At 43.8% G+C, this 12,604-nt stretch overlaps 1 protein-coding gene across 4 annotated transcripts in view; it reads left to right on the top strand.

Annotated features, from left to right (window-relative positions):
* st6galnac (ST6 (alpha-N-acetyl-neuraminyl-2,3-beta-galactosyl-1,3)-N-acetylgalactosaminide alpha-2,6-sialyltransferase) overlaps positions 1-7,736 on the top strand; it is a 120,869-nt gene extending 113,133 nt beyond the window's left edge. For 3 of the 4 annotated variants that reach the window (XM_060844800.1, XM_060844802.1, XM_060844801.1), the window contains one exon: positions 4,458-7,736. In XM_060844800.1, the coding sequence (XP_060700783.1) occupies positions 4,458-4,640 (183 nt within the window). In that variant the 3' untranslated portion in view covers positions 4,641-7,736. The remainder of the gene's footprint in view (positions 1-4,457) is intronic. The other variant, XM_060844803.1, reaches the window with a different exon arrangement.
* Positions 7,737-12,604: the final 4,868 nt, after the last annotated feature.

Consider the following 12,604-nt stretch of genomic DNA (forward strand, 5'->3'; position numbering starts at 1 on the left):
CTGCTCCCAGTTGGATTGGAGGGCGTTGTGGAGTTTGGTTCCAAGAGAGATGGCAGTTGAAATGAACGCTTCTAACCTTTTTAATGGGACAGGGAGTGGCAGCTTCACTGTGATATTATGACTGAAGAGGCTTCTAGCCCATAGGGCTCCAGCAGATTGTACCATTGTGAGCTCAAGGGTAAGTGGTAATCTTACTGAACAGATAAAAAAAATATGGTTTAGTTGTCAACATTTTAATTCTTGAAAGTATAGAATCCCTACAGTGTGAAAGCAGGTTATTTGGCCCATCGTGTCCACACCTACCCTCCAAAGAGTATCCCATCTGGACCTAACATCACCCACAAACCCTGCATTTTCCATGACTAACCCACCTAATCTACACATCCCTGAACACAATGGGCAATTTAGCATGGCCAATTCACCTAACCTGCACATCTTTGGATTGTGGGCGGAAACCAGAGCACCCGGAGGAAACGCATGGAGACACTGGGAGAATGTGCAAACTCCACACAGACAGTCGCTCGAGGCTGTATTTGAACCCGGGTCCCTGGTGCTGTGAGGCAGCAGTGCTAACTAAAGAGCCACCTTGCTGTGAAAGTTCTCATGTAACTACGTTTCCCCACCCCCCCACCCCCACCCCCATATAAGCATTTTTCCACATTCTTGTTTGCTTTTGAACGGGCCAACACTTTCATGCTCAGCCAAACCCAATTAGTCCCCCTTGCTTAAATTAATTGAACACACTGAATAATGTCTTTAAGGTTTTTCAGACTGGAGGCCTGTGAAGTGACCAGTGGAGTGCCACAAGGATCGGTGCTGGGTCCACTACTTTTTGTCATTTATAAAAATGATTTGGATGTAAACATAGGAGGTATGGTTAGTAAGTTTGCAGATGACACCAAAATTGGAGGTGTAGTGGACAATGAAGAAGGTTACCTCAGATTACAACGGGATCTTGAACAGATGGGCCAATGGGCTGAGGAGTGGCAGATGGAGTTTAATTCAGATAAATGCGAGGTGTTGCATTGTGGGAAAGCAAATCTTAGCAGGACTCATACGCTTAATGGTAAGGTCCTAGGGAGTGTTGCTGAACAAAGAAACCTTGGAGTGCAGGTTCATAGCTCCTTGAAAGTAGAGTCGCAGATAGATAGGATAGTGAAGAAGGCGTTTGGTAGGCTTTCCATTATTGATCAGAGCATTGGGTACAGCAGTTGGGAGGTCATGTTGCAACTGTACAGGACATTGGTTAGGCCACTTTTTAAATATTGCATGCAATTCTGGTCTCGTTCCCATCGGAAGGATGTTGTGAACTTGAAAGGGTTCAGAAAAGATTCACAAGGATGTTGCCAGGGTTGGAGGATTTGAGCTATCGGGAGAGATTGAATAGGCCGGGGCTGTTTTCACTGGAGCGTCGAAAGCTGAGGCGTGATGTTATAGAGGGTTTATAAAATCAGGAGGGGCATTGATAGGATAAATACACAAAGTCTTTTCCCTGGATTGGGTTAGTCCAGAACTAGAGGGCATAGGTTTATGGTGAGAAGCAATGGTATAAAAGGGACCTAAGGGGAAATGTTTTCACGCAGAGGGTGGTACGTGTATGGAATGAGCTGCCAGAGGAAGTCACGGAGGCTGGCGGAATTGCAACATTTTAAAGGCATCTGGATGGGTATATGAATAAGGAAGGGTTTGGAGGGATATGGGCTGGGTGCTGGCAAGTGGGACTAGATTAGGTTAGGATACCTGGTCGGTGTGGATGAGTGGTCCGAAGGGTCTGTTTCCATGCTGTACATCTCTATAACTCCGTGACTCAATGTAAGCCAGTTTAACCAAGCACAAGTTGATCCTCCAGCACCTCTGCAATTTGGGGTTGTACTATTGTGTAGTTCCCAAATAGTCAGTGGGAATTAAAGGAACAAATATGCAGAGAGATTGGAATAGTTATGGAGAGGGACAAAACTGGTCCACAGGTTCAAGTTCTGAAGTGGGGCAAGGCCAGATTTTGATGAGACAGCAGCTTGCGGGGTTTGATTGGAGTAGTTTGTTTGCAGGCAAAGGGACCTCTGGCAAGTGGGAGGCCTTTAAAAATAAGACAGCTAGAGTTCAAGGTCTGTCTGTTCCTGTGAGGGTGAAGGGCAAGGTTGTCAGGAATAGGGGACCCTAGATGATATATTGAGGCCTTGACCAGAAAAAAGGAGACATAGCTCAGGTACAGGCAGCTGAGATCAAGGGAATCCTGGAGGAATGCAGGGAATACAGGAGTTTACTGAAGAAGGAAATCAGAAGGGTGGAAAAGGGGCATGAGAGAGCCTTGGCTGAGGCAATTAGGGTGAATCCAAAGGGATACTTTAAGTATATTAAAAGAAAAACAATAACTGGGGAGAGAATAGGACCCCTCAAGGACCAAAGTGGACATGTATAAGTGGAAGCACAGGAGGTGGGCGAGGTTCTCGATGAATAATTCTCCTCTGTGTTTACCATCGAGAAAGATATGAAGACTTGGAGAAGCTAATGGTGATATCTTGGGGACTGTTCATATCACGATAGAGGAGAGGTGTTGGATGTATTAAAATGTATGAAGGTGGATAAATCTCCTGGTCCTGACCAGATATATCTATGAGCTCTGCAAGAGGCTAGAGAAGATATTGCATAGGCCCTGGCTGATATTTTTGCAACATCGTTAGCCACGGGTGAGGTCCTGGAAGACAGGAGGGTAGCGAATGTTGTGCCATTACTCAAGAAGGGCTGCAAAGAAAAGCCTAGGAACTATAGACCAGTGAACTTAATATTTGTGGTTGGTAAGATACTTGAGAAGATTCCGAGGGATAAATGTACATGCATTTGGAAAGACAGGGTTTGATTAGAAGTAGTCAGCTTGGCTTTGTGCATGGGAGATCATGCCTCAAATTTGTTAGAGTTCTTTGATGAAATGACCAGGAAGGTTGGCGAGGGCAGGATGGTAGGCACAGTCTATATGTATTTCAGTAAGGCCTTTGATAAGGTTCCATATGTTAGGCGGCTCTGGAAGGTTAGATCGCATGGAATCTAGGGCGAGTTGGCAAATTGAATACAAAATTTGCTTGATGGTAGGAAGCAGATGGTAATAGTGGAACGATCCTTGTCGGACAGGAGGCCTGTGACTAGTGGAGTGCCTCAGGGGTCGGTGCTGACCCCATTACTGTTTGTTATCGATATCAATGATTTGGATGTGAATGTACAAGACCTGATTAATAAGTTTGCTAATGACACCTAAAATAGGTGGTATCATGGACAGTGAGGAAGGTTATTGGAAATTGCAGTAGGACATCGATCAGCTGGGGAAGTGGGCCAAGAAATAGCAAATTGTGTTTAATATAGATAACTGTGAGACCTTGCATTTTGGAAAGTCAAATTAAGGTGGGAGTTTCATGGTGAATGGTAGGGCCTTGAGGAGTGTAGTGGAACAGAAAGATCTTGGAATTCAGGTTCACAGTTCTCTGAAAGTGGAGTCACAGGTAGACAGGGCAGTGAAGAAGGCTTTGGGCACACTGGCCTTCAGTCAGGACATTGAGTATAGAAATTGGAAGTTGTTTTGCAGTTGTACAGGATGTTGATGAGGCCGCACTTGGAGTGTTGTGTTCAGTTTTCGTCACTTTGTTACAGGAAGGATGTTATTAAACTGGGAAGCGTGCAGAAGAAATTTACAAGGATATTGCCAGGACTCAATAGTCTGAGTTAGAGGGGGAGGTTGGACAAGCTAGGGCTTTTTCTTTCGAGTGTAGGAGACTGAGATGGGACTTTATAGAGGTGTCTAAGATCATGAGAGGTATGGATAGGGTAAATGCATTCCGTCTTTTTCCCAGGGTTGGGGAATTGAGGACTAGTGGGCATCAGTTTAAGGTTAGAGAGCAAGAATAAAAGGGAGCCTGAGGGGCAACGTTTTTACACAGAGGGTGGTACGCATATGGAATGAGTTGCTAGTGGAAATGGTTGAGGCGGGCACCTGCACAACATTTAAAAGGCATTTGGACAAATACATGGCGAGGAAAGGATTAAAAGGATGTGGGCCAAGTACAAGGAACTGGGGTTATTGTGGATGGACACTTTGGGCTAAAGGGCCCATCTCTGTGGGTTTGTATCGCCAAATGCTGTTATGGAAGGAGTTCCTGCATTTGGATCCAGTGACAATGAAGGAACAGCCATTATAGTTCCAAGTCAGAATGGGGAGTGTCTTGGAGGCGAACATGTGGATGGTAGTAGTACTCCCATGTGTCTACTGCCCTTGTCCTGGTAAAGGTCAGGATTTGGAAGCTGCTGTCATTAGAGCCTCGGTGAGTTGTTGTCGTACATCTTGTCACGAAATGAGGAAAGTTAGCAAATTCGGATCTACCTTTTTGCTGTGAAATCAGTTCGCACTTAGAGTTTTAGGCTTGAATTCTGTGTTTATTGTTTAAAATGTTTCCTGTTCTCTTCACTTTCAGGTTAGTGCTTATGGATTTATCACTGAAGACTATATAAAATATTCAGATCATTATTTTGATCGGGCTTATCATAAATTGGTCTTTTATTCGAATCATGACATGAAATTGGAAATGAAGCTATGGAAGAAGTTGCACAATTATGGGATAATTAAACTCTACACCAGGGAAGAGGATGCAAGATGAACTCGAATCTGAGATCTCGATCTGATTTTCAAAACTACATTTCTAGCGTTATTACTCTCTCCGGCTCGGGAAATTGCAGTGGGTTATTTTGTGTCATTTTGTCACTGAATCTTTGGGATTTGAATCTGACCTGAAATTGCAAGGTCGAAAGCATCTCTCTGTCTCTCTCTCTCTCTGTCTCTCTCTCTCTGTCTCTCTCTCTCTGTCTCTCTCTCTCTGTCTCTCTCTGTTGCTGTCTGTCTGTCTCTCTCTGTCTCTCTCTCTCTGTCTCTCTCTCTCTGTCTCTCTCTCTCTGTCTCTGTCTCTGTGTCTCTCTCTCTCTCTCTCTCTCTCTCGCTATCTGTCTGTCTGTCTCTCTCGCTGTCTCTCTGTCTCCCTCTGTCTCTCTCACTCTCTGTCTCTCACTGTCTGTCTGTCTCTGTCTCTCTCACTCTCTGTCTCTCGCTGTCTGTCTGTCTGTCTGTCTCTCTCTCTGTCTTTCTCTCTCCGTCTTTCTCTCTCCCTGTGTGTGTGTGTGTGTGTGTCTCTCTCTATGTCTGTCTTTCTCTCGTTAGCATTTGTTGCTGCTAGGGAGTGGAAAGCATTGGAGAGAGGGATGAAGGTGGTCAGTGTTTGACAGGTGATGGAGGGTGGAGGTATACGTGGGGGGCACGTCCTCCGGGTTCGAGAGAGTTCAGCCCTTTTGTGTGAAATGAGTCTTGAGGTTTGTTCAGGACGGATTAGGGTATTGGATTTACATCTCTGTAATTTTGCCACTTTTCCAGACTTTTATTTTGCTCTTTATCATTGAGGCCTTTTAAAAGGCAATTGATAATTTAAGTGCCTGGAAACTACTCAAGTATAAACTTGTTCTGAATGTTTGCTAGAATGTGCCAAAAAAGGATGTGATATTACTGTATTTAAATGATTCAGTCCACAGTACTTTTAACCATTGGAGGAATCCTATACTGCAATTAGAATGTTATGTTGTAACATTGTGGTTATGGACGTTCCTGTTGAATTGAGAAATGATTGCATTTAAGTGATTGCCTGAACAAAGCATCAGAACCAAGAAAACCATTCTGTCAAAGGCTACATTGCTCAGGTTTAACTTTAGGTGTGGAAAGGACAAGTTAGTAGCTACCCTGCTGGGACAAGCGAGATATCAATTCCAGTCCAGCCTAGTTAGAGGCTTGGGAGGGGTGGTGGGAAGAGAGCGCAGATTGACCGTGGACAAATCTATTCCTGTGGCATCCGTAAACACACTCTCTTATTTATTCTGGCTGCGCAATAATTGTTTATTTGCACTTTTGAAGAGGGATTTCCTCCTCTTCACTTCACAGCCTGGTTCAACTGGACTGTAACTGAGCAAGCATTGGTCTAGTTGTCCCTTCGCTGTGTCTGTAGTATGGGACCTCCCATTTGCAGAAGATAATGTCTGATTCAGGCAGGTGCCACTGACAGCTGTGGAAGCCCTCAGTAAATATGTCAATGGAACATTCACGTAGCAGAATGTGTTAAATCTGCTACTGTCTCAATACCATTTGAGTTAGTGGAGTCACAATTGGTTATTGTTTCATTATTTCCTAACTTTTGTTCCATCTTAGTAACTTTCTGTGCCTTCCAGAAGCCTCAATTACTGACAATTCATACTTTCTTTCTAACGAACTTTTTTTTTAAACGAATCTATATTTTGGCTCATAATGATTTGAGTCATAATTTGAAAATGTTTTGCATTTAGATTAGATGTATGAGTTAGAATTCATTTATTTCTTGTCCAATTTTTGAATGTTAGCAACAATCAGTACTTCCAACTCGTACTATGTATGAGTGAGCATTTAAATCTGTCACTAACGTGCCTTAAATAATGTGCCTTAATTTACTTTTCAAAAGAGATTTGTTAGTACACTATGCACATCAATTACTGATGCAAATACTGGTCTTGCTTAGTGACCCGAGTAATTATGTCCTTTGATTAATTTGCCAAATTGGTCAACAGGACCTAGGTCTTGGGTAGATCTTGCCAAACCATTCTTTTGTTTCTACTTATTGTTGAACATTTGCTGCTGGGATCACAGATTCCATTCTTATTACCCAAAATGTCACAGCCTCCATTTAATTCTCGTTTATTGCTGGGAATGAGACCATAAATTCAACTGAATTGGACGCAGAAGGGAAGGAAATATGACCAACTCTTCATTATAGAGAGAAAATCCAGTTTCTCTGCTAAGGTCAGTTCCTCCAGTTGGGATTGCTGCCTGATTCAAGATTTGACAATTTTCTCCTTTTTAAAAAGGACATTGAAGGTGTTGTGTTGGTATAATGGGCATTTCCTGGCACAAGCCGTTGTGTTGGACATGGAGACATTGACACTAATGTAAAATTGCGTGGGAGTGTACAACTTGACATTAACATGACTCTAAGCTTTCTTCGAATTGAAATGTATTTGTGTGTATTAGCAAAAGATTGAAGCAATTCTCACCATTATTTCTGCACTTCCCCATCATTGGACTGCCTCCATCAGCTTTGCTCACCTGACAATATCCTTTTAACAAGATGTAGAAAGTGGAATGGAGCTGTGTTGGGCTAAGTAACCTGACCTCCATATTGGTTATTGTTTTGTCAATGATTTCTGCTATTATAGTTGCAAGTGAATTGACACACATTTTGGATTAGTCAGTCTTGAGAGTTGCAAAGACTAAGTTGCCTTCTGTGGAATTCATTCCCCCAAAACACATACGTGGATCAAATGCTTCTTTAAGTACCTGGTTTACCAAAGACTCTGAAAATTCACTGAAGTTAAGTACTTAATGTGCAACATTCTCAAGTTTTCTTGAAGTTAAAAGCACGGGAATTTGTTTGGCATTGACCGCAAGTAGAGAGGTATTCCTTGAAAATTGTGGTCAATCAATTCAATGATATGAGGTGGATGCTTTGCACACACTACATAGCAGTAACCAATGGTTTAAATATAACAAATGTCTCCATAAAGTACTTTGCGAGAATGCCTGTTTACAAATATACCATGTTCTATCACCGAACTATTATGTTGAATGTACAGAGATTTATTTTGTTTTCATTTGCACACTGATCAATAAATTTGAAGATATTCTGAAAGTTGTGACATTTTATTCTTAGCTGCAAATGTGTTGCTGGTCAAAGCACAGCAGGTTAGGCAGCATCTCAGGAATAGAGAATTCAACGTTTCGAGCATAAGCCCTTCATCAGGAATAAGAGAGAGAGAGCCAAGCAGGCTGAGATAAAAGGTAGGGAGGAGGGACTAGGGGGAGGGGCGATGGAGGTGGGATAGGTGGAAGGAGGTCAAGGTGAGGGTGATAGGCCGGAGTGGGGTGGGGGCGGAGAGGTCAGGAAGAGGATTGCAGGTTAGGAGGGCGGTGCTGAGTTGAGGGAACCGACTGAGACAAGGTGGGGGGAGGGGAAATGAGGAAGCTGGAGAAATCTGAATTCATACCTTGTGGTTGGAGGGTTCCCAGGCGGAAGATGAGGCGCTCCTCCTCCAGCCGTCGTGTAGTTGTGTTCTGCCGGTGGAGGAGTCCAAGGACCTGCATGTCCTCGGTGGAGTGGGAGGGGGAGTTAAAGTGTTGAGCCACGGGGTGATTGGGTTGGTTGGTTCGGGCGGCCCAGAGGTGTTCTCTGAAGCGTTCCGCAAGTAAGCGGCCTGTCTCACCAATCTTAGCTTTGCTTCTGAAACCTTGCCAATTTGCAAGAGATTCTAGATTTGTATTTTTGTTTAATTCTTCTAACTGCTGTGGGCTTCACTGGCTGGACGAGTATTTATTGCCCATGCAGAGAGCCACCTAATTTGTTCCCCAAATCTGATCGACACAGATTTTCTGTACAACAGCAGTGGCTTTATTATCGGACAGCTGGCTGAGAGATTCAAATTGTCTCTAAAGTAGCTGTGTGCCTACTTGTAGTGACTCTTCACGAATCTCTGCCTTGCGCACAATGACAGTATATTTTATAGGAGTCAGACAAAGGCATATCAGTCACATGGACAATTGTCATTACATAGTTTAAGTAGGTAATTACGAATTTACAAACCTTGATGAATGTCGATGTCCTGTGATAACGTGTGAATAGATTACAGAAACTAATTATCGTATTGTTCATGATTGTGTTGATGGGAAGAGATTAAGGCGGAAGGATCCTTCTTTCAGTAAATGGGGGATTCTCAGACCTATGTTAATATGGAGGGGAAGTAAGACAATGGGAGCAGGAGGCAGTTTAACAGGGTTGTAGCCAGGGCCTTGCCTGGAAAGGGCGAATTCCACTGGGGGCTATGGGGGAATCAACGTGTGGCTCCAATAGGATCTATTTCTGAGATACAGTCAGCCTCTCCCCTACTGAGGTATTCTGTCAGGATTACAAGAGTACAGGCCTTCAGTAGATACTGCAGTAGGTCCTTTGGCAGGGGAATATGTAACTCTTGAGTCCCCAGTGTGTTCTGAAAGAGAAGCAAGGTATGGAACTGGCCTCTCTGTGGCATTTTAACTACCTCACCACCGCCCTTCCCACAACCCCCAAGAAGGATTGTATTCTGTCCTGTTTGGTGAGTTTGTTGCCTGGTGTGAATGTTGTTTATGACTTCTCAGCCCAAACCTAGATATTGTCCCTGCCTCTGAGCCAGGAGGCCCAGATTCAAGTGCCACCAAACCTCTCTGAACAGGTTGATTTTAGAAGACACTTATTCTGAGGAATTCCTGAGGATTTTGGAGATGACTGACCTGCAACAGCTGCAGTCATCATCCCTTACATCTGTTATGACTCCAACTAGTGGAGGGTTTATTCACCCAATTCCAGTTTTGTTAGGGCTCTCCCTTGGTACTTCTGGTTGGAAATGGCTGCGAATGCTTCAGCCTTTCGCACAGATGGAGATCTGATGGACTGAATGGCATCCTGTGTGATATGTTTCTCGGAATGCAGCGACTGGTTGTTTTGGTGCATTTTAAGGGAATGCATGAGAGATAAAGGGAATAACTTATGTTGATAGGGTGAGATTAAAAGGAATGGAAGGAAGCTCTCGCCTGCAGCATATATCAATGGACTGAATGGCCTGTTTCATAGAATCCCTACAGAGTACAGAGTGGAAGCAGGCCATTCAGTCAGTTGAGTCCACACTGACCTCTGAAGAACATTCCACCCAGACCCAGCTCCCCCCCCCACCCCCTCCCCCCAATCCCTGTGACAATGCATTTCCCATGGCTAATCCACCCAACCTACATATGGGCAATTTAGACTGTTTATTGAGAAAACAGAAAATCCACATGCCCCAAGAAATATCTGACTTCCGGAGATTTTTTTTTGTCCATGGGGCAATTTGCCTAACCTGCACATCATTGGACTGTGGGAGGAAACCGGAGCACTCGGAGAATTTGCAAACTCCACGCAGTTGCCCAAGGGCAGAATCAAACCTGGGTCCCTGGTGCAGTGAGGCAGCAGTGCTGACCACTGAGTCACTGCGCCATCTGTATGTGTAATCTATACTTTGGATAGAATTGGAATAATTTTGGACCTTGTCAAGTTGCAAGTAAAAAATGCACTTTGTGAGTATTAAGGCATGTTCATCATTGCATCTGCTCCCTTCTATAGATTTCACAAAGATTCCTCCGTCTCGGATATTCATAGTTTACATAAGATTAAGGGGACAGAGTTTGGAGAGAAATTCCTTTTATAAGTGCTTCAGGGAAACAGGTGTTACCTAGCGCACTGAAGTCCGTCGTGGATTTTGTTGTGGTAATGATGGTAAAACCACCAGCGTTTGCCATCTTTATTTTGTTGAAACCGACAGAAACTTTGAGAGTTAGTGCATGTACAGCAAGCCTGATGAAGGGCTTTTGCCTGAAACATCGATTTTCCTGCTCCTCGGAAGCTGCCTGACCTGCTGTGCTGTTCCAGCACCACTCTAATCTAGACTCTGGCTTCCATCATCTGTCGTTCTCACTTTTGCCTAATCCAGAAAACACATCCAGCGATTCTATGTTGGATGGGTTTGCTGTTGAAACCCTTCCCCTCAGAACCCCTTATGCAGTGAGTGAATTCACACAAGATTCCACTCTGAAGTAGTTAATACAAAAACTCCACTTTGTTCAGTGATTTGTAACTGGGTTTGAAACAGGACAGGAGAAAGTGAGGACTGCAGATGCTGGAGATCAGAGTCGAAAAGTGTGGCGCCAGAAAAGCACCGCAAGTTAGGCAGCATCTGTGGAGCAGGAGAGTCGACGTTTTGGGAATAAGCCCTTCAATAGGAATCATGAATTTAAACAATTCCAAATTTTTAATGAAGGCTAATCATCCACACTGGCCTTAAACTTTATTCTATATAGTTGTCCCACAGGGGATATTAGATTAGATTAGATTACTTACAGTGTGGAAACAGGCCCTTCGACCCAACAAGTCCACATCGACCCGCCGAAGTGCAACCCACCCATACCCCTTCACCTAACACTACGGGCAATTTAGTATGGCCAATTCACCTGACCCGCACATCTTTGGACTGTGGGAGGAAACCAGAGCATCCGGAGGAAACTCACGCAGACATGGGGAGAATGTGCAAACTCCACACAGTCAGTCGCCTGAGTCGGGAATGTTCCAAGATCAACTGTGAATGCCTGAAACCACAGATAGGTTTTTAATGATCGGTGCAAACCTATTCTTTTAAATGGGAAATATACCTTCCCGGCAGCGTCCCAGTCCCTGGATCTGGACTGTTCCCTTGTATATGTTTAAGCTGCAGTAAACCAGGGGTAACTGAAACTGCAGGAACCAGACTCTTGGATACGGGGGTCGCCCTGTATTGGTCAACCATGTATATTAAAAGTTTGCATATTCTTTCTGAAGTTTGGAATAAGTTATAAGTTTAACAATCAAAGTCCATTATTTTGCTGTCAGTAAATTTAAATGAGAGCTGAAGAAATTCAGTGCTTTTAACTTATTGTTCTGAGAGAATACTTCAATGTGATTAATTTGTTGACTCAGTCTCCTGATATCATTGTTGTGAGGCACCAGAAAATCCTTTTTATTTAAACAGTTTATTGAGAAAACAGCAAATCTACATCCCTCAAGAGCTCTAGAGAAAGCTGCCCTCCAAATCCCACCGCTAGCTCACCATTGACAGGGGAATTATCAACACTATAACCACACCATCCACCCAGTTCTATCAGTGAGTCCCACAGCCTTAGCAATAACTGAACCCAGCTGCTGAAATTCAGGGGACTGGAACAAAATATTGTTGGCGAACAGTTAGTGATTAAATTGTAACGAACTTGAAACTGTAATGGAACAGAGAGAGCTTTGGCAGGATTAATTTTTCTGCACTGGCAACAGTTCCCCTTTGCAAAATTGACTAAATATGGGTGCAGAGTTCCGATGACTCCGGCTCTATCTTTGGTAAAGTTGCTTGTAAAGCAGTTCAAAATGACATGGTGACGTATGGAGGTTTATTTTAGATGGGCACCAAAACTTCTTCTGATTGAGTTACTTGGCATCATTTAAAATGTCATGTTATGAATGGTACTTCCTCAGTGGGAGTATCAGTAAAGAAAGGTCACATATTTCACCCACCTCCTCTACTCTTGTTCATCATAACCTCCTGCAGCTGTATGCAGCAAGTTCTGGAGTCCATCCAGATTTGGGCTGATTAAATGGCATTTTGCACTTGCAGCATGCACTCCATCTGCCAGACACCTCCAATGAGAGGGAGTCTAACTTTCTCCCCTTGTCATTCAACGGCATTGCCGTCGCTGAATTCCTCCACTCCACCATCAAGTACTGTTGACCAGAAGGTTGACTGGACCAGCTCGATAAATACCGTGGCTACAATTACAGGTCAGAGCCTGCAACTTTGTTAAATCACTTCCTGTCCCCACAAAGCCTACAAGACACAGGTCAGGACGCTGACGGAATACTCTCTAGCTGCCTGGGTGGAGGCAGCTTCAACAACACTCGTGAAGCTGGACACCATC

The sequence above is a fragment of the Hemiscyllium ocellatum genome, chromosome 25 (genome assembly GCF_020745735.1).
Source record: "Hemiscyllium ocellatum isolate sHemOce1 chromosome 25, sHemOce1.pat.X.cur, whole genome shotgun sequence".
NCBI lineage: Eukaryota > Metazoa > Chordata > Chondrichthyes > Orectolobiformes > Hemiscylliidae > Hemiscyllium > Hemiscyllium ocellatum.